General features: G+C 42.7%; 2 protein-coding genes across 4 annotated transcripts in view; one reads left to right on the forward strand and one right to left on the reverse strand.

Moving 5' to 3' along the window:
- Window positions 1-126: 126 nt before the first annotated feature.
- On the reverse strand, window positions 127-1,549 carry LOC137758989 (proline-rich protein 2-like). The gene is made up of 2 exons (XM_068534923.1): window positions 862-1,549; window positions 127-827 (listed from the first exon to the last, which is right to left on the reverse strand). Exons 1-2 carry the CDS (start codon window positions 1,547-1,549, stop codon window positions 127-129), a joined length of 1,389 nt encoding a protein of 462 aa, XP_068391024.1.
- The window catches only part of NSD1 (nuclear receptor binding SET domain protein 1), a 133,961-nt gene continuing 107,533 nt past the window's right edge, over window positions 984-27,411 (forward strand). The window contains exons 1-2 of one of the 3 annotated variants that reach the window (XM_068536432.1): window positions 984-1,064; window positions 2,510-3,453. In XM_068536432.1, coding sequence (XP_068392533.1) covers window positions 2,527-3,453 — 927 coding nt within the window. In that variant the 5' untranslated portion in view covers window positions 984-1,064; window positions 2,510-2,526. Of the gene's footprint in view, window positions 1,065-1,205; window positions 1,383-2,509; window positions 3,454-27,411 lie in introns of those variants that run through there. The other 2 variants (XM_068536431.1, XM_068536433.1) reach the window with 2 other exon arrangements.

A 27,411-nucleotide genomic window follows, 5' to 3' on the forward strand; every position in this document is an offset into this window, starting at 1 on the left:
GGGACTCGATCTCACTGGGCGGGGGCCGCACCGCGGCAGGCCGAGGTGCGGGCGCGCTGTCAGACTGCTGCCCGGCTCGGGTGCGGGGGGGGGGGGGGGTGGGCTCAGCGCGGGGGTCGCCCGGCTTCATCCCCCCTGCCGAGGCCACGGCTGGGCGGGCAGTGCCCGGGCCGGTAACCCGACCCGACCCAGCTCCCGGGAGCCGCTCACCCCGCACGGCCGGGCAGGGGGAGGGAGAGGAATGGGGGGGAGGGGGAAGGGAAGGGGTGGTGGGTGAGGGGCTGTGGGGACCGCAGGGCCGAGTCCCCGGCCTGTCTGCGCTGCTCTAGGGTGGCTGCCTTTGGTGCCTGGACGAGCCAGCCCCCTGCCTCGCGGGCGTCGGGCCTGCGGCAGGAGGGAGCCCTGGGGCTGTACAGGCTTGGCTCGGGGAGGCAGACCCGAGCTGCTGCCTCCATTTTGTTTCCTGCTCAGCTTGGTCTGTAGTGGTGGTGGTGTGGGCTTGGGGTGCGGCCGGGCAGGGGGTTCACCTGCGGCCGCGCCTGCTCGGGGTTTGAGGCCTCGAAGACCCCAGCCCCAGCCCCCAGGTGAGCCCCGCGGTAGGAGGGGGGTTGCCTTGGCCTCGGGCCGAGAGGAGCGGGCTGAGGGCAGGTGCCCAGTGGATGGGGAACCAGGGCTGTAACCTAAGATGGAGGCCGGGACTGACGCGGGCCCGAGCGGGGCTGGCGGGGCGGTCGGACAGGCCTCAGCCCGGCCAGGTGCCGCCGGGGCTGGGGCTCGAGACCGGTAGGGTGCTGGAACCGTGTGCAGCCCGGGGCCGGCGCAGCTCCCTGAGGTAGGTGAGGGGATCGGAATGCCACCCACGACGCCCGCAGGCCCCGACACTCCGGGGAGGCGCGCGAGGCCCCTGGGGAGCCCGCCTCAGGCCCCGCCCGGGCAGCCGGGCCGGCCCGTAGGCCCGGGCCGCGAGCTGGCGCGCAGGGGGAGGGGAGGGGGCGGCAGCGGCGGCTCCGCTGATTGGGCGGCGCGCTCGCGAGCCCGACTTCACCCGCCCTGAACCCCGAAGAGTGAGGCAAAGGAGCGCGCGCCGTGGGGGAAGGGGTGCGCGCGCACTCGGGGCCCCAGCCGCACGCGGGCCGGCGCGAAGCGCTCGGTCGCTCGCGCCGCCGCGGGGGCGCGCGCGGTGGGGGTGTGAGGAGGAGGAGGAGGCGGCGGCGGAATAGGCCGGGGCAGGTCGCACTCGCTGCCTTCTCCCCTGAAGAGAGACGCGGGGGGAGGGGGGTGCGGCGAGCGGCTCCGCGCTCTCCCCACCGCTCCGCTCGCGCCCCAGTGTAATGAGGGTCACCCCCTCCCCCCAGCCGGCCCGGGAGGGGGCGCGGGGCACGGTAACTAGTGCGCTGGGGTGGGCGGCGGGCAGGCGCGAGCGGAGGGGGGAGGCGGCCGGGCGGGGAAGATGGTGGTGGCCGTGAGGTGAGGGGCGCGGGGGAGGGCCGGGCGCGGCACAGGGTTGGTGGCCGGCGGCGTTGCAGCCGCAGGCCCCCTCCCCCTCCATCACTACCAGCCGGGCTCAGGCCTAGCCGGCCGGGCCGCCGCGAACTTCCTCCCCGCGCGGCCAGTGCCCCGCCGGCCTCCCGCGCGCACCTCGGCCTCCGCCTCCCTTCAGGTAGCCGGCTGGGGGGCACGGGGCCGGCTGCCCTCCTGCAGCAAACTTTGCTTGGTGCTGAATATTGATGAGTGAGATCGGCTGGGCCAGGAGGTGCTGCCGGCGCTGCGGGAAGGAGCGCGGCCCGGGCAGGCGGCGGCGGCGTCGGCAGCAGCCATGTTTGTCAAGCTGTAGCAGCTGCTGCTGCCCTGACTCGGCTTCACTGGCTGCCTCCGTTTCTCCCCCTGCCGCGTTCCAGCCTCTGGGCCCTGCAGCCGTGGACCGAGCAGGCCTGCAGTCAGAAAGGCGAGCTTCGGGGTGCACCCGCTTCGGCCGACTCGCCTGCGGCCAGAGCACGGCCGCTGCAAAGGCTCCGGCGCCGGCTGGGGCGCAGGGTGCAGCGCTATTGTGACCGCTGCGCCCGAGCGAGCCAGAAAGGATGGGGGGGATAACCTTTTTGTGCAGCGTCCCGGAGCCCCCTTCGAACCCTACAGCCCTCTCCCTTCGGGAGATCCGGCCACAGGACCCTCAGCGGGGGAAGGGAAGGACTATTGCTGTTTGAGATTTGGAAATTTCTACTGCCAAAGGGATTTTAATTTTAGATCAGCCCAACTGTCCACCAGTCTGCAGTGCAGAAAAAAGGGACGGCTGTTTCCATGTGGCAAGATCTGCCCATCTCCGGGAAGATGGAGTTTGCGGAGTCTCTCCGAGGCCATTTTTCCATCGTCAGCTGGGGAACTTTTTCCGCCCATGGAAGTGCAGTAGAACTAGGCTTCGAGGCCACTAGGCCTTGAGAAGTGGCTGCCATTTTGAAGATAAGAGTCAAATGGCCTATTAACTCAGATTAATTGCTGTGTTTTTGGATTCCAGGTTGATGCTGGCCCAGGATGGATCAGACCTGTGAACTACCTAGAAGAAATTGTCTGCTGCCCTTTTCCAATCCAGTGAATTTAGATGCCCCTGAAGACAAGGACAGCCCTTTCGGTAATGGTCAATCCAATTTTTCTGAGCCACTTAATGGGTGTACTATGCAGTTATCGACTGCCAGTGGAACATCCCAAAATGCTTATGGACAAGATTCTCCATCTTGTTACATTCCACTGCGGAGACTACAGGATTTGGCCTCCATGATCAATGTAGAGTATTTAAATGGGTCTGCTGATGGATCAGAATCCTTTCAAGACCCTGAAAAAAGTGATTCAAGAGCTCAGTCGCCAATTGTTTGCACTTCCTTGAGTCCTGGTGGTCCAACAGCACTTGCTATGAAACAGGAACCCTCTTGTAATAACTCCCCTGAACTCCAGGTAAAAGTAACAAAGACTATCAAGAATGGCTTTCTGCACTTTGAGAATTTTACTTGTGTGGACGATGCAGATGTAGATTCTGAAATGGACCCAGAACAGCCAGTCACAGAGGATGAGAGTATAGAGGAGATCTTTGAGGAAACTCAGACCAATGCCACCTGCAATTATGAGCCTAAATCAGAGAATGGTGTAGACGTGGCCATGGGAAATGAACAAGACAGCACACCAGACAGTAGACACGGTGCAGTCAAATCGCCATTCTTGCCATTAGCTCCTCAAACTGAAACACAGAAAAATAAGCAAAGAAATGAAGTGGACGGCAGCAATGAAAAAGCAGCCCTTCTCCCAGCCCCCCTTTCACTAGGAGATACAACCATTACCATAGAAGAGCAATTAAACTCAATAAATTTATCTTTTCAGGATGATCCAGACTCCAGTACCAGTACATTAGGAAACATGCTAGAATTACCTGGAACTTCATCATCATCTACTTCACAGGAATTGCCATTTGTAAGCAGTTTTTGGTACAACTTAAATATATACATAAATGTATATATACAGGCAACTTAAAGGGAAACTATAAAAACCAATTATAACTAATTGGTTTTTTGTTGTTTATCAGTTCACAGATGAAAGCCTATTGCTAATGATAAGCTCTTTGGGGAAATTTTACTTTGATTTAAAAAATCTTCCTCTATTATATGAGTTTGGTTCTTTTTTGATTTTTCCCAATTAACTCTCCATTGAGGACTGGCTAAGAGTTAAACTTAAAGGGCATTTGATTGCGTTCAGATTTAAATGTTCAAGATGGAGGTATACATTTGTTTAGCTTTTTCTTTTTTAAGTGAGCTTGGCTTTGGCTTGCTGGTATCATGAGTACAGGTGAACCAGTTAATTACCTGGAGTCCTGTTTCTGCGTAAGGCATGGCTTATATTTTTAGTTGATGGGGTGACTTTTGCTGCAGGTTGAAGTGCATTTGGGGTAAACATTCAGAGTAGCTAAGATGAGAAGGCCTTCTTGGACATCAGTCAGAATTTAAATTGGGCTGATTTTCCTGAACTACCTGTTGTGCAGCATCCTATGCTTCAGGTAACTGCCACCATTAAAACTTTTCCTAGTTTTAAATTTTGAAGTGTATGTAAATGTGTGGTATGGGTGTATGTGTATAGCAATGGAAAAAAATGTAATTTGAGTTACTCAATAGTGCTACATACTATTGTTAGACTGTGGTAAATGATGAAGTTTTTTTAAAAGTTTGATCTTACGCAGAATTTTTTGACTGTTCCTAGTTAGCTAAATGATCAGTTGACTTCTCTTAGCCTCAGTTTAATCACCTTTAAAATCTGATTGTTTTAACTTGATTGTTAAAAGATTCCTTTCAGCTTTAAATATTTGATTCTGATTTTGTTTTTGTTCAGACACATTGTCATGGTCACCTGTAATGTCACTAAAGAGGATCCCATTTCCTCCCAACATACCGCTGAAATACTATGTAAAGATTTAATCAGAGAAAATTTTATGGTGTGTGATGATAGTTACGAGTGCATTAAACATTCATTTTACTGTATAGCCCTGCTGTTCTTTAAAGTTAGAGTGAGAATGTGGGTGTGTCACTTTTGTTTCTGTTGATTCATATCTTAAATATGCTTTAGTACTCCTTGATTTCTTAGCTTGCAGTTGCAGATTTAAAAAATTTGTTTTGGTAGTAATCTAGAGTCTGTATTGTCCGAGGTATTTTTCAGCGTGGATAGGCTGTATTGGCAGCCTATTGGCAGCTCAGACAAATCCTTCTTCGTGGGTTCACATTGAAATTTATTTTACAGGTATATAGTTTTGTCTTTTTAACTACATAAAAACTTAGATCTGAAGGTGGAGATACATGTTTCTTTAGAAGCATACAAATATAAATGTAAATCTATGTGCTTCTTATCAAAGAAATGTCAGTGGAGTATTGGTTCTATTAAAAACAATTGAAAATACTGGAGCCTATAGAAAGTATGTTATGCATCTAAAATGAGAGTTAACAAACTTGTATAAATGTAGAAAAACTTATTTCAGGTAGAAAATCTAAATCGCTCAAAGATTATGGACTTGAAGAAGCAAGTATCTTTATTCTTTTTTTTTTTTTGCCCCCGCAACCCGGCTGTGCTGCTCGTGGCTTGCAAGAGCTTAGTTCCCGGACCAGGGACTGAACCGGGCCACGGCAGTGAAAGCGCCAAGTCCTAACCACTGGACCGCCAGGGAATTCCCATCTTTATTCTTTCATTCCGGTTGTAGATGAAATCTGTTGCTTTCATTTTCGCCTTTGATGTGTGTATATATATATTTTTTGCCTTTGATATTTTTTAACTAAGGATTTAAAGTGAAGTCAATCTCAAAATGCAAATGTAGTTGAACAATAAGCCTGGGAAAGGTGTAACTAAAAATAACTCTATATAGCCACACACTATTGATGCTTTGAGACTATTCACAGTTGATTGGTTGATGCAGCCGGTATAGAGTGCTTACTCTATTAGATCCTGTGCTCAGGGCTAGAAATTAGAATATCTTTTGCAAATGCTATTTGTCTTTTTTTCTGTTTGTAATATTGTGATAGAATGAGATTCTCCTGGCGAGATTAAGAGTAGTTATTAGGGTTTTAAGCCCTCTGTCTGGAATTAGGGAAAGACACATAATTCAGCATCATATTGCCAGTTGTTTTGTACAACTAGCTATCAGCAGACTTTTTGCCTTCTGTCATAAATGAGCAGCCTCTTCAGTTTACCCTCATGTTCTTCAGTTTTTTCTGTGTACAGTGATGTGAAATGGTTGTCATTACAGTTAATAATCCTGACCTGGTGCTTTTATATTTAATTGGGTTGATACTGTCTAATTTCTGCCAGTGTACATATACAATGTACAGTGCTTTGTACATTGTAGATACTTGAAAAAAATCTTCAAGGAAGGTTGGTCCCCGGAGCTCCAAGTTAAAGCAGTCAGTAACTTACAGTTTATTAAGTGCTTTGGTCTGTATTATCTTATTGGGTCTTCATAGCCTTGTAGTAAAAACAGATGTCATAGAAGACATAGATCAACCTTCAAGGCGCTGGACGTTATTTGAGACAAGACTGAAACCCTTGAAACCATAGAATTATCTGAGTACTCTTGGTTTTCTTTAGTGACTTTTGAAGGTCTCTGACACTCTTACCTGGGCCTGAAGTAACTCCTGGTTTTCTCACTAGGCTGATTGCAGCAGTTGTTTATTTGCTACTCTTCCCCACTTAGATATTTTATGGAGATAAATATAAATAGAGTTAATTTATGCTATGGTGGTATTCATGAATTTGGGGATCCTCAAAGTTCTTAGGATGTAGCCAGCCTCCAGGGTGGTCTGACATACATTTTATATTAGTGATCCTCTTTATCTAAAGAAGAGTGCTAAAAATGAATACACTTAAAATGAGGACTAAAATTTCATAAGTAAATAAGGAGAAAAAGGATTATTTAGGATTTTATATTGAAAAGTAAGATTAAGAATTATAAAAGTAAGTTTTATTTATTTATTTTTGAAAAGACACTTCTATTTTTTTTTTTAAATTAATTAATTAATTAATTTATAGCTGTGTTGGATCTTCGTTTCTGTGCGAGGGCTTTCTCTAGTTGTGGCGAGTGGAGGCCACTCTTCATTGCGGTGCGCGGGCCTCTCACTATCGCGGCCTCTCTTGTTGCGGAACACAGGCTCCAGACGCGCAGGCTCAGTAATTGTGGCTCATGGGCCTAGTTGCTCCGCGGCATGTGGGATCTTCCCAGACCAGGGCTCGAACCCGTGTCCCCTGCATTGGCAGGCAGATTCTCAACCACTGCGCCACCAGGGAAGCCCGACACTTCTATTTTTTTTAATTTTATTTTTTATTTATTTATTTTTGGCTGCCTCGGGTTTTCGTTGCTGCGCGCGGGCTTTCTCTAGTTGCGGCGAGCGGGGGCTGCTCTGCTTGCGGTGTGCGGGCTTCTTATTGCGGTGGCTTCTCGTTGCGGAGCACGGGCTCTAGGCACGTGGGCTTCAGTAGTTGTGGCACGTGGGCTCAGTAGTTGTGGCTCGCGGGCTCTAGAGTGCAAGCTCAGTAGTTGTGGTGCACGGGCTTAGTTGCTCTGCAGCATGTGGGATCTTCCTGGACCAGGGCTCGGACCCGTGTCCCCTGCATTGGCAGGCGGATTCCCAACCACTGCGCCACCAGGGAAGTCCCTAAAAGTAAGTTTTAAACCTTTATCAAAATTTTGATTATGGGACTTCCCTGGTGGTCCAGTGGCTAAGACTCCGTGCTCCCAATGCAGGGGGCCTGGGTTCGATCCCTGACTAGATCCCACATGCTGCAACTAAGAGTCCGCACATGGCAACGAAAATCCCACATGCTGCAATTAAGACCTGGTGCGGCCAAATAAATAAATATTAAAAAAAAATTTTTTTTATTATGATGGCAACTATTTGTTATAATAAGGCAAGAATCAAATAGATTTTTAAAAATTTTGTCCAGCAAAATTGTACCATAGGAGATGGCATACTTTATTTTGCTTCATTTTCTCATTATGATCATAAGGAGGATAAATTTTTGTAAAATATTTAAGGACTTAATCAGTCTTACTGACGTTTTCGTTTTAAAAATATCCACTATGGAAAATTTCAGGTGTATACCGAAGAAGAGAAAATAGTTGAATTTCCATGTACTCCTCACCTAGCTTCAAGAATTACTGATATTGGGACTTCCCTGGTGGATCAGTGGTTAAGACTCCACGCTTCCGCTGCAGGCGGTACAGGTTTAATCCCTGGTTGGGGAAGTTACACATCCCGTGAGGTGCAGCTACTCCCCACCCCCCACAATAAAAAAGAATCACTGATATTTTGCCAGTCTTGTTTTATCCTCTCTCCACTGTGTCATTCACTAACATTTCTTAACCCTTTGATGTTCATATCACTCTTTGAAGCTCCTGTCCTGTATCCTTGTCAGTTGTCACTTGTTTACTGGTTGACCTAGATCAACTTTTCCTTGCCTGTAATTGGGGTGATTCTTCTTTATTATTTACCTTGACTTTAAGGAACACAGCATCTTTTTGCCAGATTTGTTTGCAATTTTACCTTGTAATTGGTTTGCAATGTAATACTAGTTAGTGCTTCATTAGGTAATGACAGACACTGTATTGTACATGGGATGGATGTTTGAATAGAGTCTTTTTCTTGGCCACTTAAAAATAGATATCTTGGGACTTCCCTGGCGGTTCAGTGGTTAAGAATCCGAGCTTCCACTGCAGGGGGCATGGGTTCGATCCCTGGTTGGGGAACTAAGATCCCGCATGCTGCGTGGTGCGGCCAAAAAAAAAGAGATATCTTGGTGTTGTAACAATATACCCCGGTACAATCTTGGAGATCCAGAAAATACTCACAAACCACTCCCTGTACTAAGTTCTGTGCTATGGATGTTTACGTGGTTAAGGAGATCAATGGAGAGATGAATGAAACTTAGAGCTTCAAGGAAGAAGTGGGATTTGAATTGGTCTTGACTGGGTTAGGTTTGGTTAGGTTTAGAAGGGTACTTTGGATAAAGAGAACTAAATGAACATAGTATTTTCAGAAGGTTGGGTAGGATGGGTGTCCTCAGGTAATAAGGCCTAGAAATCCAGACTGTGGCATTTGGTATTGATGTGATAGGAACTGGGATCCAGTGAGGAATTTCAGCTGAGAGGTGATTCGATGAAATCTGTGTTTGGAAAACTTTGGCTGGGAGAGAGTAGAGGCAATGTTAGGATGTAGGAGTCTGTTGCAGTAGTAATTAAAAATTAGAATTGATCAGAGTCAGTAGTAGAAAGAAAGGGGGTAAATCCAAAAGATTATTTCAGAGGAGGGAAAATTGGCAGCCCTTTTAGGGTTGCCTGGATTGGAGGCAAAATTGGAGCCTGGATTTGAGGAATGAAGGAAAGAGATAAGTGCAGACGATGTCCAAGGCTTGTCGTGTTGGTGCCTGAGACAAAAATGATTCCTCAGGGGTTTTCTCCTCTTCCCTTCTCATCATCCCAGCAATTTTCTACTCCCTCCTTTCCTGTCTCCACACGTCTCTGTTTCTGCTCTTTATCTGACTCTGTCCTTGCTGGAGGCCCTGGTTTTATTCATTACTCTTTCCTCTTTCCCTCTGGGATCTTTATTCTCAACCTTCACTGCATCACTTTTTCTGCCTAAAAAGAGAGTGACATCTTCCTATTCTTTTTACTTTTTTTTTTTTTTTTTTTAAACATCTTTATTGAAGTATAATTGCCTTACAATGGTGTGTTAGCTTCTGCTTTATAACAAAGTGAATCAGTTATACATATACAATATGTTCCCATTTCTCTTCCCTCTTGTATCTTCCTATTCTAAAGGAATCTTCCTTTATCCTGTAACCCCTCTGATTATCTTTCCTCTTTACTGGTGAATTTCTTGAAAAAGTTGTCTACTTTGTTTACGTCTCCTTAAGCTCTGTGAATTGGCTTCTGTACTCTGTTGAAACTGTTCTTTTCAGAGTCACAAATGACACCTCCATACTTATCCTACTAGATGTGCAGCATTTTGACCACGACTCCTTTTATGACTGCTTGTTCTCTTTTCTTCATTCTCTGCAGCCTCATCCGCTTTCATTGATTAACTTTACTGCTTCTCTACTGTGTGAAAACTCTCTCAATCTGACTTCTGAGCTTCAGACCAAGAAACTCAAATTGCCACCCGAGTTTCTCTTCCACCTGTATCATACTCACTTTTTTTTTTAAAGCTTTTTAAAATAATTATTGACACTGCTTTTTAATTTTTATTTGTTTATCTATTTATTTGGCTGCATTGGGGCTTCTTTGCTGCGCATGGGCTTTCTCTAGTTGTGAGGATCAGGGGCTCCTTTTTGTTGCGGTGCACGGGCTTCTCGTTGCGGTGGCTTCTCTTGTTGCGGAGCATGGGCTCTGGGTGTGCGGGCTTCAGTAGTTGTGGCTTGCGGGCTCTAGAGTGCAGGCTGAGTAGTTGTGGCGCAGGGGCTTAGTTGCATTCGCGGCATGTGGGATCTTCCTGGACCAGGGCTCGAACTCGTGTCCCCTGCGTTGGCAGACGGATTCTTAACCACTGCGCCACCAGGGAAGTCCCCATACTTACTCAACTTTTGACCCTCTCTCTTTTATTGCCAAACATGCTTTTCCTTCTGTCTTAATGATGGCATCATCCTCCAGTTCTTCTCAAGGCTGGAAACCTTGGAGTCACTTACTTGTTTATATGATCAAAATGCATTTGAGTGCCTCCTCTGTGCTAGGCACTGCTAGTATTAAAAAAGGGAAAGACGTAGACTTGCTTTTAAGGAACTTTACTGTGGAAAACAAGTGTAAACAATGGCAATACAGAATGCCACATGGTCTGATAGGTGTTATAGGTACTATGGGAGTGTGGAGGAAGGCATGCCTGGAGTAATCTGGAAGAACTTCACAGAGGGTTATATGTAATTTGAGCAGAGACATGCCAGTAAGTAAGAAGGAATAGCATATGCAAGTGGCAAGAAATTCTTTGATAGGAGGAATCTGAGAGGAGTGGGGTTGTCAGGAGATAAAGTGTAAATATAGGCCTTGTATTCCATGCTGTAGGGTTGAATTTTTATGCTATTTCCATTCTACTATGATGTCTTTATTACTGGTCTTCATATAGTTTTTCTCTCCAGTCTGTCTGGAGAGACAGACAAAATTACCTCTGACCTCCAAAATGAGAAAACTAGGTCTCTGGTTAAAGCTTTACCTTCAGTGCCTCACTCCTCTCCCCATTTGCCTAACAAATAAGCCCAAATTCAGTTGTCCTCTGTGATAGGACCTCATCCCGACTTTCCCAAATCTCATATGCTACACCCAGGGAATCCTGGCTGGGTTCAGCCAGGCTGAACTGTTAGCCTTTGTCTCCCTGGTGTGATTCATCTTTTTGCATCTTAACAATGTGTAGCATGGTGCCTTCTTTGTAGTAGACACTCATATATTTATGGAGTAAAAGAATGAATGGTGCTAGTACAGAGATACAAGTTGGGAATGGGAGTAAATTTTAGGTAGGAAGGTGATGAGTGGACTGTGAATGCTCATCCTCAATGTACCAAATTTCCAAACTTCACTGATTTTTTTGACTTTATCTCCTCATGCATTTAATTTCTAAGGGCTTTGAATTTGTGCTCCCTGTATCTCAAGCATTCATTTTTCTCTCCATTCTCACATTTAATCTCTTAACTAAAGATATTAAATCATAATAGTTTTAAGTTGGATAGATCCCTTGACAGTGTACTGTGCTACCTGTTTAGTAGAAGTCCCTTTAATCTCTCTGAGGCCCAGTTCCTCATCTCTAAATGGGGCGAATACTGTGTAGCCTACACATTTGAAAGGATGCAACAAGATAATTTATCTGAAGCAGCTAGCACACTGCTAGTTCTGAAGTGTAGGTGCTCAGTTAAGTGATGCCTATTATTACTGTATACCAAGAGCCAAATGGACATTTGGAAGAGTTAGTTGTGAATTTTGAGAAACATATCTTTGCACTTTTGCTTTTTTCTCTGTTCTTCTAAACTCTTCTTGCTTAATTGCTAAGATAAAGGCACTAAGTATTTTTTCTGTTTTTGTTTAATAATCAGGAGAATTTGATCCATTTTTTGTTTGGTAATCAGGAGAATTTAGCTTGGGCCATAGGATCAGTATCTCTCTGCACTCCAGCTATTAAGTAGTTTAACTTTATTACATTGTTGCTTTTTGCTGGTTGTCTTTTGTCATGGATATAAATGTTTCATTTCCACCCCCTGGTTTTCAGGAGAGCCCACCTCTTTTCTGGTGGTGGGTTTGATTGTCATTGAATGATCATTTCTGAAACTTTTTTAATGATCTCAAAATGTGGCCTTTTGAGGAAATTGCTATGAATATTTTTAGTTAGAAAAGTAATATAAATTCATGGTAAAAGTGAAAAATGGAATATTAAAAAAAAAGGAACTTTATTTCTGTCACCCCTCATATGCTCCCTCTTTTTGGGGGGCGGGGGCGGGACCTGCACTATGCAGCTTGTGGGATCCCAGTTCCCTGACCAGGGATTGAACCCTGGCCCTCTGCCATGAAAGCACAGAGTCCTAACCACTGGACCACCGGGGAATTCTCAGTTGTCCCTCATTTTCATTCTTTATATTTTATTAGGATTTTCTTTGTATCTATGTACCTTTTTTATCTTTTGGTAACACAAGTGGCCTGATATACATATTATTGAATACCTAATACGTTGAGGATATCTATTCATATGAGCATGTAGGTAGATCTCCATTTTTTTTTAATGATTGAAATTTTTATTGAAATCACTGTAAGTTCACATGCTGTTAGTTGTGAGAAATAATACAGAGAGATCCCATGTATGTTTTGCTTGATTTTGCAATGATAATGTTTTGCAAAAACATCTAATATCACAACCAGGATACTGACATTGGGATAATCCACCAATCTTATTCAGGTGTCCCAGTTTATGTTTTTCATATTTTTTTTTAAAGAAAATTCTACAGTTCTATAAGGACATATTCCAGATGTCCCTGGTTTTACTTGCACTTGTTTGTGTGTATGTACTATGTTAAGTTCGCTGCATTTTTATCACCTGAGTGGGTTTGTATGTGCACTACCACACTCAAGATGTTGAACAGTTTCAGTGCCACCAGGATATCTTCTGTGGCCCTTTTATATCACACCCATCTTCTTCCTGGCAGTTCCTCCTCCAACTTTTGCCAACTACTAATCTGTCCTTTGTTTCTAAAATTTTGTCATTTCAAAAATGTCCGTAAATGGAATCATGCAGTATATATATAGCCTTTTGGGATTGGGTTTTTTTCACTTAAAATTCCCTGGAGAGTCATCCAAGTTATTGAGTGTATCAATATTTTATACCTTTTTATTACTAAGTAGTATTCCGTGATAGGTATCTACCACAGTTTGTTTAACCATTCACCTGTTGAAGGACATCTGGGTTTATTCTAGCTTTTGGCTATTAGAAGTGCTGTGAACGTTCATATACAGGTTTTGTGTGAACATAAGTTTTCATTTCTCTGGGATAAATGCCCAAGAGTACCATTGCTGAATCATATGGTACTGTATGTTTACTTTTATAAGAAACTGCCAAGCTGATTTCCAGAGTAACTGTACTATTTACATTCTCACCAGTAGTGTATGAGTGATCCAGTTTCTCTTCCTCCTCACCATCATTTAGTGTTTTCACTATTTTTGTTTTAACTGTTTTGATAGTTATGTAATGATATCTCATTATGGTTTTTGTTTTTTGTTTTTAATTTATTTATTTTACTTTCTTTTTTGGCTGTGTTGGGTCTTTGTTGCTACACATAGGCTTTCTTTAGTTGCAGTGAGCGGGGGCTTCTCTTATTGCGGAACACAGGCTCTAGGCATGCGGCCTTCAGTAGTTGTGGCTTGCGGGCTCTAGAGCGCAGGCTCAGTAGTTGTGGTGCATGGGCTTAACTGCTCTGCGGCATGTGGGATCTTCCTGGACCAGGGCTCGAACCCGTCCCCTGCATTGGCAGGCAGATTCTTAACCACTGCGCCACCAGGGAAGCCCTCATTATGGTTTTTATTTGCATTTCCCTGATAGCTAATGATGTTGAACATCTTTCTGTGTGTTTATTTCCCATCTGTATATCCTCTTTGGTGAAATACATTCATGTCTTTTGCCCATTTTCTAATTGGATTGTTTGATTTTAATTGTTTAGTTTTGAGAGTTCTTTATGTATTCTAGATGATCTACATTCTTTATAATGCCTGTATACAAGTCATAATTTTTAAGCATTGTTTCTACTTTTAGATAACTTAATTAAAGAAACAATAAAGTCATACAAACTTGTTTCCCCTTAATAAATTGGAACAGATTTTAGTGTTTTTTACTGTTATTAGATGAAATTACTTTATTAAGGCCTCTAAAGTTCTTTTCACATGTCCAGTGACCTTACATAAAATATCAATACCATAGTACTGTGTTAAAGATTGCTGGAAGGATAAAACCCATTTTGGAGGATGAACAATTATATTTACACATTAGATTAAATTAAAAATAATTACTGGTTATATGATATCCCCTCATATACCAGGCAGAATCTGAAGGTAGTCTTTCTTTGTAAATTACTGAGGGTATATTCCTCTTGGTATCTCTAATTTCTCTTGATGCGGTAATTGGAGTTGTTGGGGATCCCTGGTGAAACTCGGCAATGTGCAAGTTTTATCTATACCCAGTAAAAATAATAGACATCAATGCCATGCTAATTGCCATTGGAATTTTATATCCAAAGGCATTTTTTTAACATTGCAGTTGGTTCAGTGGACAATGTATTGAATCTATTTTTATAATCAGCATATGAAGAAAAAACACTTCCACCATGCCATGATCTGTAAAGAATTGCAGAGCAGTTGAGAGGTAATACAGTTCTGCATTTGAAGTGCTTCCTTTTTTTTTTTTTTTTTTTTTAAATATAGTAGAGCTTTGAGGCAGAAGTGTTATAGTGCAGGTAATTAAACCACTGAAATTAGTTCTTTGGTGGAGTAGATATTAGAGTTTTAAGTAAAGTCTTGGTAGGTACCTTATTAATTTCATAGTAATGTCTGTGGAATTATTTCCTAAGGATAAACTGCTGATAGGGGAATTATCAGGGCAATGGGTTAAATTTTTTGTCTCAGATGTACCTACTTCTGTATGGCTTTCCAAAAGGAGTGTACCATTTCACACAGTTCTAAATAGTGTATATACGAGTACAGCATTTTCCTCCCTTTGATAGCATGCCAACTTTGATAGCATTGATGTTTTAAGTTTTTTACTTCATTAAATAGGTGCATACTTCTACCGCAAGTTTGATTTAATTAATATTGTTGAAAATGATTTCTTTGTTTCTTGTTTGTATTTCTCCTGTGGCCTTTGCTGTCCATATCCTTTGCTGACTTATCTGTCTGGGTTGTAGTGTTTTATAGCTATTATCCTTTTATCTTACAGACATAAATATTTCTTCTCAATCTGTTTTTCATTTTAGTTAATTTTCTATAGTTGTAGAGTCGAAGTTTCATTTTTCATGTATCCAGATCTGTTTGGAGTAGTTTCTTTTATCGATTCGAAACTTCTGTATGTTCGATAAACCAATTTTACACACTTGTAAAAATTTTAAAAAATTCTGTCTGCTAAAGCCTTAAATTGATCTAATAGGGATTTTATTTTAATATCTAGCACTGTGCTGATGATAATTTTTATAGAGTCTTTAATTTTCTTTTTGAAAACAAATTCTTATAGCTGTGGAAGGAATGTTTCCCTTTGTATTAGTTATCTTTTTTTTAAAAAAAATTTATTTATTTGGCGGAGCTGGGTCTTAGTTGCAGCACGCAGGATCTTTTCTAGTTGTGGCATGCAGGCTCTTAGTTGCGGCATGTGAGATCTAGTTCCCTGACCAGGGATCGAACCCAGGCCCCCTGCATTGGGAGTGCGGAGTCTTAACCACTGGACCACCAGGGAAATCCTGTATTAGTTATCTCTTCTGCCTAACAAATTACCCTCAAACTGAGCAGTCTAAAATAATAAACATTTCTCTCACACAGGGTTAGGAATCAGGGAGTGGCTTAGCTGGATGGTTCTGGCTCAGTCTCTCACGAGATTACAAGCAAGATGTCCATCACTGCTGCAGTCATCTGAAGGCTGTAGGATCCTTGTCCAGTATGGCTCACTCATATGGCTGTTGGCTGAAGGAGGCCTCAGTTCCTTGCTATGAGCGCCTCTCCATAGGGCTGCTCACAGTATGTAGCTGGCTTCCCCCCTAGAGTGAGTTGTCCAAGAGAGGAGAGACCTAGCAAGGAGATCCAAGGAGATACAATGTGGGAGGGGAATACCCTGAAGTGTGGATCACTGGGGACCATCTAGGGCGACTGGTTACCACGCCCACCCAATAAGAAATAAGTAGTTTTAAAGGAGAAAGCTTAAGTATACAAAGTAGTGACACTTAAAAAAACTTATTTATTTATTTATTATTTATTTATTTATTTTTGGCTGCGCCGGGTCTTAGTTGCGGCATGCGTGATCTTCGTTGTGGCATGCAGGAACTTTAGTTGTGGCATGAGGACTCTTACTTGGCAGCATTCGAACTCTTAGTTGTGGCATGCATGTGGGATCTAGTTCCCTGACGGGGGATTGAACCTGGGCCCCTTGCATTGGGAGCATGGAATCTTACCCACTGGACCACCAGGGAAGTCCCATTAACTTAAAAAAAAAAAAAAAAAAATTAATTAATTAATTTTTATTTTTGGCTGCGTTGGGTCTTCGTTATTGCACAGGGGCTTTCTCTAGTTGTGGCGAGCAGTGGCTACTCTTCGTTGCAGTGTGCGGGCTTCTCGTTATGGTGGCTTCTTTTGTTGCGGAGCATGCGCTCTAGGTGCGTGGGCTTCAGTAGTTGTGGCATGCGGGCTCAGTAGTTGTGGTGCACAGGCTCAGTTGCTCCGCGGCATGTGGGATCTTCCCGGACCAGGGCTCGAACCTGCATCCCCCCTGCATTAGCAGGCGGATTCTTAACCACTGCGCCACCAGGGAAGTCCTATTTTTAATTTTGATAAAATATACATAGCGTAAAATTTACCATTCTAACTTTTTTTTTTTTTTGGCCGTGCCATGTGGCTTGCAGGATCTCAGATCCCCGACCAGGGATTGAACCTGGGGCCATGGCAGTGAAAGTCCGGCATCCTAACCCTAGGCCACCAGGGAACTCTCCATCCTAACTATTTTGACGTGTACAGTTAAATAACATTAAGTGTGTTCACATTTCGTGCAGCCATTCTCCATAACTCTTTCCATCTTAGAAAACTTACCAATTGAACGACTTGCCACTTCCCCTTCCTCCCAGCCCCTGGTAACCACCATTCTGCTTTCTCTCTCTGAATTTGACTGCTCTGAATACCTCATGTAGAATTATACAGTATTTATCTTTTTTGTGATTGCCTTATTTTACTTAATGTAATGTCCTCAAGAGTTCACCCATGTTGTAGGCCGTGTCAGAATTTTCTTCCTTTTTAAAGATATTCTGCTGTATACCACATTTTCTTTATCCATTTATCAGTCGATGGCCACCTTTTGGCTATTGTGAATAATGCTGATATGAACATAGGTGTACAAATACCTCTCCTGGATTCAGTGGGGATTCTTTTTTTTTTTCTGGGCGCATCATGCAGCTTGTGGGATCTTAGTTTCCCACCCAGGGATTGAGCCTGTGCCCTCAGCAGTGAAAGTGTGGAGTCCCAACCCCACGGGACTGTTTAACATTTTGAGGAACAGCCAGACTGTTTTTGCACAGTGGCTGCACCATTTTACAGTTGTGATTTCTTCATATTCTTGCCAACACTTGCTTTTTTTTGTTTTAAGCCATCCTGGTGAGTGTTACATGTTATCTCATTGTGGTTTTGATTTATATTTTCCTGATGATGTTGAGCATCCATTTATGTGCTTTTTGGGCATTTGTATAGCTACTTTGGAGTCTGTGTTGTTAATCCTTTGCACATTTTTTAAAAATTGGGCTTTTTTATTGCTGAGTTATAGTTCCTTATATATTCTGGATTAAGTCCCTTATCAGATATGATTTGCAAATATTTTCTTCCATTCTGTGGGGTTTTTCATTTTCTTGATGGTATCCTTGAAGCACAAAATTTGTTTTTGTTTTCTTGTTTTTTTAATGTTTTTGTATTTGGCCATGCCGTGCAGCTTCTGGGATCCTAGTTCCCTGTTCAGGGATCGAACCCTGGCCCTCAGCAGTGAAAGCACAGAGTCCACTGGGCCGCCAGGGACGTTCCAAAGGTTTTTAATCTTGATGAAGTCCAATATATCTATTTTTTTTCTTTGCCTTGTGGTGTCATATCTAAGAAACCATTGCCTAATTCAAGATGAAGATTTACTCCTATGTTTTCTCCTAAAAGTTATATTCTTACCTCTTACACGTAGGTCTTTGATGCATTTTGAATTTTTGTATATGATGTGAGGTAGGGGGCCAGACATCTTTTGCATGTGGGTACCCAGTTGTCCCAGCACCATTTGTTGAAAAGACTATTCTTTCCCTATTGAATGGTCTTGGCACCCTTGTTGAAAACAGATATAGATTTATCTCTGGGCTCTTAATTCTGTTCTGTCAATTTATATGTCTATCCTTTTTTTTTTTTAAGATTTATTTATTTATTTCGCTACACTGAGTCTTAGTTGTGGCACGTGAGATCTTCATTGTCGCGTGCGGAATCTTTTTTTTTTAATAAATTTTTATTTACTTAATTAATTAATTTATTGTTGGCTGTGTTGGGTCTTCATTGCTGTGTGCAGGCTTTCTCCAGTTGTGGCAAGCGGGGGCTACTCTTCGTTGCCGCGGTGGCTTCTCTTGTTGTGGAGCACAGGCTCTAGGCGTGCAGGCTTCAGTAGTTGTGGCATGTGGGCTCAGTAGCTGTGGCTCGCGGGCTCTAGAGCGCAGGCTCAGTAGCTGTGGCACATGGGCTTAGTTGCTCTATGGCATGTGGAATCTCTCTGGACCAGGGCTCGAACCCATGTCCCCTGCATTGGCAGGTGGATCCTTAACCACTGCGCCACCAGGGAAGTCCCATGTGCGGGATCTTTAGTTGCGGCATGCAGGATCTAATTCCCTGACTAGGGATTGAACCTGGATCCCTTGCATTGGGAGCGTGGAGTCTTAACCAGTGGACCACCAAGGAAGTGCCTATATGTCTAACCTTATTCCAGCACCACACATTTTTGATTGATGTCGTTTTGTAGTAAGTTTTGAAGTCAGGAAGTGTTGAGTCTTATAAGTTTGTTGTTCTTTTTTTTTTTTTTCTTTTTTTGGCCATGCCACGCAGCTTGTGGGATCTCAGTTCCCCTACCAGGAATTGAACTTCCGTGGCAGTGAAAGTGCCGAATCCTAACCACTAGACCACCAGGGAATTCCCTCTTTCTCATTTTCAAGATTGTTTTAGATATTCTGTGTCCCTTGCATTTTCATACAAATTTTAGGATAACTTATCAATTTCTGCAAAAAAGGGAACTGGAAGTTTGATATTTTGTTCAGTCTGTAGATCATTTTGGAGTTTATCAGCATCTTAGCAACACTGTCTCCAATGTGAAAATGGGGTATCTTTCCATTTATTTAGGTCTTGTTTAATATCTTTCAGTGGTGTTTTGTAGTTTTGAGTGTACAATTCTTATACTCCTTTTTATTTTTTATTTTATTTTTAAAAATTTAATTTTTTTTTTTTTGGCTGTACCACGCAGCATGCGAGATCTTAGTTCCCCGACCCTTTATGTGATTATTTTTATAGTAGGAGTTACTTTCTAAGTTTTCAATTAAAAGCGACTTCCCTGGCTGTCCAGTGGTTAAGACTTCGCCTTCCAGTGCCGGGGGTGAAGGGTTCGATCCCTGGTCGGGTAGCTAAGATCCCATATGCCTCGCCTTGCAGACAAAAAACCAAAACATAAAACAGAAGCAACGTTGTAACAAATTCAATAAAGACTTTAAAAATGGTCCACATCAAAAAATCTTTAAAAAAAAAAAGGTGACTTTTTACCAAGTACATTTTATTGTAACTTTGCATTTCGAAAATTGCTAACATTAATTGAGACAGCACATTCTTCATTCATCACTCAGTTGTTTTTTAGGTGCCATGCATTTGTAAGATGGGAATATGGTGGAAGTTGGGGTAGGACAGCTGTGCTGGGCAGAGAGGAGTATGATTTAGGATTCCAAGGATTGAAATAGCTGCTGCTTTGGGAGAATAAGGAGTTGATTATGGCATGATTTAGGCGGGGAGGATGGGGTAGGAAGGGATGATATTGAAGTTGGGGTAGTTAGGGTCTAGGTCTTTCCCTAAATTCTCCTTTTTTTTTTTTTTTTGTTTAAATGATTGAAATGATATTTTTTTCTGCTTGTATTTGACTTTTGTATCTATTGTTAACCTGTTTCTGTTTCTTAATTTTGACTGCTGCTCACTACGAAAAAGCATAGATAAAATGCCATTAAAAGAAGTCATAAGAACTTTTCTTTATATAGAAAGGGAGTTTGGGATTGTAGAAAGAATGTGGGGGGAGCAGTCCCTTAGAATTACCTGAGAGGCTGTGTCCCGGGCATAAGTTCTCAGTTATGTTCACCAAATAAAACATAACTCTCAACTTAAAAAAAAAAAAAATGTGGGCTTTGGAGTTGGACAGATCTCCCTTTGAGACCAGACTGACTCCTTTGATTACCTTGGACAAGTGACTCTTCACCCTTAGTTTCTTAATCTGTAAGCTGTTTTGAAAATTAACTCCTAGCACAGTGTATTGCACATGGTGTGTATTTGCTGCTGTTAATTATCATAGTTAACATACATTGAGTACTGTCTGCCAGGCAGCTAGTCTCTGTACTAAGCACTTAATGAGTATTGATATTATCTCATTTAATCCTCAGAACAAGCCCACTAAGTTGATAGACAACCATTATTTCAGGTTTATACATTAGGAAATAGAAGCTTAGGGAGATTTAAGTGGTTTCCCAAGTGATGGTGCTGGTATTCTGGCCAAGGCCGTCTGGCTTCAGAGTGTTTTCTCTCTGCTGTGTTGCCTCCCCTGTTGCAAAGGACTAAGGGCACCTTTCATTACATAATGTTATTTTTAGTGGTCTTGTTGGCAGTGGGAGATTAAAATGAGAGGCAGAAATTTGATAGTTTTTCTCAAGTCTGCATGTCAATTTGGCCTGAAAACTTGAATAGAAAGACAGGTGTCATCAGCAAATCTGTCCTATCCTGTACTTCAAAGCCAAATGCAACTTCTATCTAGTATGAGGATTTATTTCTGTCTGACTTCTGAGTTACCTCTGCTTACTAACAAATAACCACAATGTAAGTGTAACTGTGCAGTAATGAAATATTCTTTCAGTTTATCATACCAGATGTGAATGTTCCATTTAAAAAATAGTTTAAGGAAGCTAGACACTTTTTTAAGAATTGAGATAAAATTTAAATAACTTAAAATTGACCATTTAAACCGTTTTAAAGTGTACAATTCAGTGGCATTTTTTACATTTACAGTGTTGTGTAACCATTACTGCTATGTAATTCCAGACCATTCTTATCACTCCAAGAAGAAACTACTTAATCATTAAGCAGTCACTCCCCATTTGCCCTTTCCCCTAGTCCTTGGCAACCACTGATCTTTCAGTCTTTATGAGGGCCTATTCTAGACATTTTGTATAAGAGGAATCAAAGTATGTGGCCTTTTTTGTCTGGTTCCTTTCGCTTAACCATCATGCTTTCAAAGTTTATCCATATTGTAGCACATATCAGCACTTTATTCCTTTTTATGGCTGAATAATATTCCATGGTGTGGATATACCACAGTTTGTTTATCTTTCATCAGTTGGTGGGAATTTGGATTATTTCCACTTTTTGGTTATGATGAATTAATTATGCTGCTGTCAATAGTTGTGTACAAGTTTTTGCTTGAACATCTGTGTTTAAATCTCAGGTATATACCCACTAGTGGAATTGCTGGGTCATATGGTAATTTTGTTTAACTTTTTTTCCCCTTTTATTATTATTTTTTTTGAGGCATGATTGACATATGGAAAACCTGTACATATTTAATGTGTATATCTTGATGAATTTGAAGATAAGTATACACCTGTGAAACTGTCACCATATATAATGCCATATATAATACCATACACTTAACCATAAGATGTAATCACTTAACAGATTTTAAGTATATAATACAGTATTGTTGACCATATGCGCTATACAGTAGATCTCTCAGACTTATTCATCTTGCATAAGTGGAACTATGTACCTTTTGACTAACATGTCCCCGATTCCCCCTCCTCCCAGCCCCAGTAACCTCCTAGCCCCTGATAACCACCCTTCCACTTTGTGCTTCTATGAATTTGACTATTTTGGATTCCTGATATAAGTGGGATCATGTAGAATTTGTTCTTCTGTGTGTGGCTTATTTCCCTTAGTATAATGTCCTCCATGTTCATGTTGTAGCAAGTTGCAGGACTTTCTTCTTAAAAAGAAGGCTCAGTGATATTCCATTGTATGTATATACCACATTTTCTTTATACACTCATTTGTTGACGGACATTTAGGTTGTTTCCATGTCTTTGCTATTGTAAGTAATGTGACAACAAACATGGGTGTGCAGAAAACTATTTGAGATCCTAATTTAAATTATTTTGGATATGTATGGCAGAGTGGGATTATAACTATATGATAGTTATAGTTTTAATTTTTTGAGGAACCTCCACATAGATTTCCACGGTACCCATTTACATTCCCACCAACAGTATACAAGGGTTCCCTTTTCTTTCTGTATTCTCACCAACACTTGTGGATGTTATTTATGTGTTCTGGATACGAGATGTTTATCAGATATTTGATTTGCAAATATTTGTTCCCATTCCATGAGTGTCTTCCCACTCTTGATAGTGTCCTCTTCTACGCAAAGAATTTTAATTTTGATGATGTCCAATTTAACCTATTTTTTCCTTTTGTTGTTTGTACTTTTGGTGTTCTTCCTATGAATCCGTAGCCAAATACTAGGTCATGAAGATTTACTGCTGTGTTTTCTCTAAGATTTTTATAGTTTTAGCTCCTACATTTAGATCTTTGATATATTTGAGTTAATTTTTGTATATGGTGGGAGGTAAGGGGTTCAACTTCATGTTTTAACTAAAAAAATTTTAACAACTTTATTGTGGTATAATCCACATACCATACATATATCCATTTAAAATATAATGTAGTGATTTTTAGTATATTCATTGAGTTGCACATCCGTCACTACAATCTAACTGTAAAAAATTTTTATCACTCCATTAGCAGTCATTCTCCTCAGCCCTAGGCAACCAGCAGTTTATGTTCTTTCTTTATGGATTTTCCTATTCTGGACATTTCATATAAATTAAATCATATAATATATGGTCTTTTGTGATTGAGTTCTTTAACTTAGTGTAATATTTTCAAGGTTCATCCATGTTGTAGCATGTATCAGTACCCCAGTCCTTTTTGTGGTTGAGTAATATTCCATTGCATAGATATATATACCACATTTTGCTATCCATTCATCAGTTAATGGATCTTTGGTTTGTTTCCACATTTTGGCTGTTATGAATGCTGGTGTGAAGATTCATGTAAAAGTTTTTGTGTGGATGTGTGTTTTCTTTTCTTTACTTTTAAAAAAAAAATAATATTTATTTATTTGGCTGCACTGGGTCTTAGTTGTGGCACGTGGGTCTTTGTTGCCGCGTGTGGGATCTTAGTTGCTGCATGCAGGATCTAGTTCCCTGACCAGGGATCGAACCTGAGCCCCTTGCATTGGGAGCGCGGAGTCTTAACCACTGGACCACCTGGGAAGGCCCTCAATATTTCTTTTTTTTTTTTTTTTTCTTTGCCCCTGTGTTTGTGCGCAATGCCTGCAGATGGACACACAGGTGTGTGGACACACAGGTGCATGCCTGCCTGTGTACACACAAATCTGGGTAAATGGCATGTGGCCAAGGACCCCTGGCCATTCATGGTGGACCCTCAGCCATGCACTTACTGAGCACCTACTGTGTGCCTGTCACTTTCCAAGCCCACCATGTGGGTAAGCTCATTGATTGCAATGATTTTCTCCACTTTCCAGACGGAAAAGGTGAGGTCCCAGGAGGACAAGAAACTTGCTTTAGGTCCCACCTGCTGGGCAGGGGTGGAGTTGGGATTTGATCCCAGGCAGCTGGGTCTGCTGTAGACATTGGGGACACAGAGAGAACCCATCTTTGCCCTCCAGGGGATGACATTGTAATGGCAGAGACAGACACTACACAGGTCAATCAGTCAGTAACAAAATGGGAGGTAGTGATAAGTACCCTGAATTTACACAAAGCAAGAAAGAGAGAGAGTGAATTGGGGAGGGGGTGTGGTCATTCAGACTTGGGGTCAGAGGAAGCCTTTCTGAGGAGGTGACTTTGAGGAGAGACCTGAAGGAGATGACGGAGGGAGGTGTGCTGACATCTGGGGGAAGAGTGTTCCAGGCAGAGGGAATAGCCTGTGCAAAGGTCCTGAGGCAAGACCGTGCCTAGTGTGTTGGAGGAAGAGTGAGGAGGCCCGTGTGGCTGAATCAGAGAGAGTGATGTGGAGAGAGGGAGGAGGGGAGGGCAAGGAGGGGATGGGGCAGGTGGTACAGGGCCTCATGGGCCTTGGGGAAGTCTTGGGCTTTTAACTCAATACTTCTTTTAGGATGGGTTTAGTATTGCTGTATTCTTTTAGTATTTGCTTGTCTGAGAAATTCTTTATCTCACCTATTCTAAATGATAATCTTGCTGGGTAGAGTATTCTAGGTTGCAGATTTTTTCCTTTCAGGACTTTTGACTATATTTTGCCACTCCCTTCTGGCCTGTAACGTTTCTGTAGAGAAATCAAGCTGATAGCCTTATGGGAGTTCCCTTGTAATTAATTCTTTGTTTTTCTCTTGCTGCCTTTAGAATCCTCTCTTTAACTTCAGTAGTTGTGGCACATGGGCTCAGTAGTTGTGGCTCGCAGGCTCTGTAGTTGTGGTGCACAGGCTTAGTTGCTCCGCGGCATGTGGGATCTTCCTGGACCAGGGCTTAAACCCGTGTCCCCTGCATTGGCAGGCGGATTCTTAACCACTGCTCCACCAGGGAAACCCTGGCAGGCGGATTCTTAACCACTGCGCCACCAGGGAAGTCCCTGTCATTTTAATTATAATATGTCTTGGTATAGATTTGTTTGGGTTCATCTTGTTTGGGTCCCTCTGTGTTTCTTGTACCTGGATATCTGTTTCCTTCTTGAGGTTTGGGAAGTGTTCAGCCATAATTTCTTCAGGTATACTTTTGATCCCCTTTCCTCTTTCTTCTCCTTCTGGAATCTCTGTTATGTTTAGATTAGCACGCTTTATATTATCATAGGTTTCTTATATTGCTTTCAGTTTTTTTCATCTGGCTTTCTGTCTGCTGTTCTGATTGGGTGATTTCCATTATTCTATCTTCTGCATTATTCAGTCTGCTGTTCATTGCCTTTAGCTGAGGTTTTATCCAGCAAATGAGTTTTCTAATTTTTCTTGGCTCCTCTTTATAGTTTCTAGTTCCTTTTTACAGTAATCTACATTTCTATCGATAGCCTTTTTTTTTAATTGAAGTATGGTTGATTTACAATGTTGTGCTTTGATAGCCTTTCTTAATTCCTTTAGTATTTTCATTACCTCTTTTTTGAACTCGGTGTCTATTAGACTGAAGAGATCTGTTTCATTGTTCCTACTTTCAGGAGAATGCTCTTGATCTTTTAATTGGTAGTGGTTCTTTTGCTTCTCCATTTAACTTATATTTCCCTTGCTCTATGAGTTTAGGAAAACAGTTGTCTACTGTGGTCTCAGAGGGGTATTTTTATGTGGGAGTGTCCCTGTGTAGCCTGCATGGGTTTAGTATTTTTTGGTGCGAGGGCTGTTTTTAGTATGGATGCCTGCCACCTCTTTCCTCAGTGTGTGCTGGCCGATATCCCCTTGATAGGGGGTGTAACTGGTGTTGTGGTGGCCAGAGCCCACACTGGAAGTTGAGCGGGGCCTCCTTTTTGCTCTGTGGTTGTCACAGCCCTGTTAGGGGCAGAATCTGCTCCTTAGTTTTTGGAGTAGAAGGTCCCAGATCTGTTTCTAAGCTGCTGTGTGAGGTCGGCAGGATTGGAGCGCTTCCACTGGGAGAGGAGCCACTGAGTATTCCTCCGCTGGAGCTGTCCACCAGGGAGCGCGCTCTGTGGTGTCTCCTGAAACCCATTGTGTGGGCTCACAAAGTACACTGTTGTTGGCACTGTCCTTGTTCCCGGCTCAATCGTAGGAATGCTGGCAACAGGCCCTGGTGACCCTCAGGCGCTGTGTTTACAAAGCCACCAGCGCAGATCCACCAGCTCAGATCCAGAGAAGTCAGGTACCAGGACTGGAGTAGTCGCGCCATGTGAGCTATGGAAGCAGCCCGGACCCCGGCCCAGCCTTCGCGTGCACACTCCCACACAGCCCACAGCTGCTAAGGCCAAACCTGTCCCAGCCTCGGGGGTACCTGTTGTCTACACAACCTGTTGTCCCACAGGCTCCGAGTTTACAAAACCAGCAGCCTTGCCCTTTTCTTTTTTTTTTAACATCTTTTTTGGGGTATACTTGCTTTACAGTGGTGTGTTAGTTTCTGCTTTATAACAAAGTAAATCAGCTATACATATACATATATCCCCATATCTCCTCCCTCTTGCATCTCCCTCCCATCCTCCCTATCCCACCCCTCTAGCTGGTCACAAAGCACCAAGATGATCTCCCTGTGCTATGTGGCTGCTTCCCACTAGCTATCTATCCTTGCCCTTTTCTTTCTTTCTTTTTTAAAAATAAATAAATTTATTTATTTTATTTATTTATTTTTGGCTGCGTTGGGTCTTTGTTGCTGCACGCGGACTTTCTCTAGTTGCGGTGAGCAGGGGCTACTCTTTGTTGCAGTGCACGGGCTTCTCATTGCGGTGGCTTCTCTTGTTGCGGAGCATGGGCTCTAGGCACGTGGGCTTCAGTAGTTGCGGCACGTGGGCTCAGTAGTTGTGGCTCACGGGCTCTAGAGCACCTCAGTAGTTGTGGCGCACAGGCTTAGTTGCTCTGCGGCATGTGGGATCTTCCCGGACCAGGGCTCGAACCTGTGTCCCCTGCATTGGCAGGCAGATTCTTAACTACTGCGCCACCAGGGAAGCCCCTCTTTGCCCTTTTCTTGATTAGGCATTTGCTTGGTTGTTCCAGACCTTTTTAGTAGTTTCCCCAGTTCTCATAGTTTTTTGTGTAGTTGTTCGTGATAGTTTTTCCCTTGTTCATCTGCTATTTTTGTGGAGGTACTGGCCCTTGAAGTTCCCTATTCCCTCATTTCTTCTGATGTCACTTGAGACACATTTGACTGTTAGAACCTTTCCTCAAAATAGTTTTGGAGTTTATTTTTTGTAATAGTCTTCAGACCTTGTTTTTATTAGGGAAAATCAAGTAAGGATTGAATCTGGTGAAGAAGTTAAACTAATAGATCGCAGTTTAGGTTCTACATGTGGTTTGGAATTAACATGAAAGGTTTTTATCATGTAATACGTAGAATTGACTTGTTAGTGGTAGTTTTTGACAAACTGCAGATAAATCTGGCCACCACCTGTGTTTGTAACAGCCCATGAGCCAAGAATAGTTTTTATGTTTTTGAATGGATGAGACAAAATCAAAAGGAAGATATTTGATAACATGTTAAACTAATATGAAATTCAAATTTCAGTGACCATGTATGAAGGTCTGTTGGAACGTAGCTCTTTTATGTGTTGTCTATGGCTACTTAATGTGCTATGATGGGGGAGTTGAGTAGTTGGGAAAAAGACCATGAAATATTTACTTGTTTGGCCCTTAACAGAAAAAGTTTATCACTCTA

Source organism: Eschrichtius robustus, chromosome 2 (assembly GCF_028021215.1).
Source record: "Eschrichtius robustus isolate mEscRob2 chromosome 2, mEscRob2.pri, whole genome shotgun sequence".
NCBI classification, from domain to species: Eukaryota; Metazoa; Chordata; class Mammalia; order Artiodactyla; family Eschrichtiidae; genus Eschrichtius; species Eschrichtius robustus.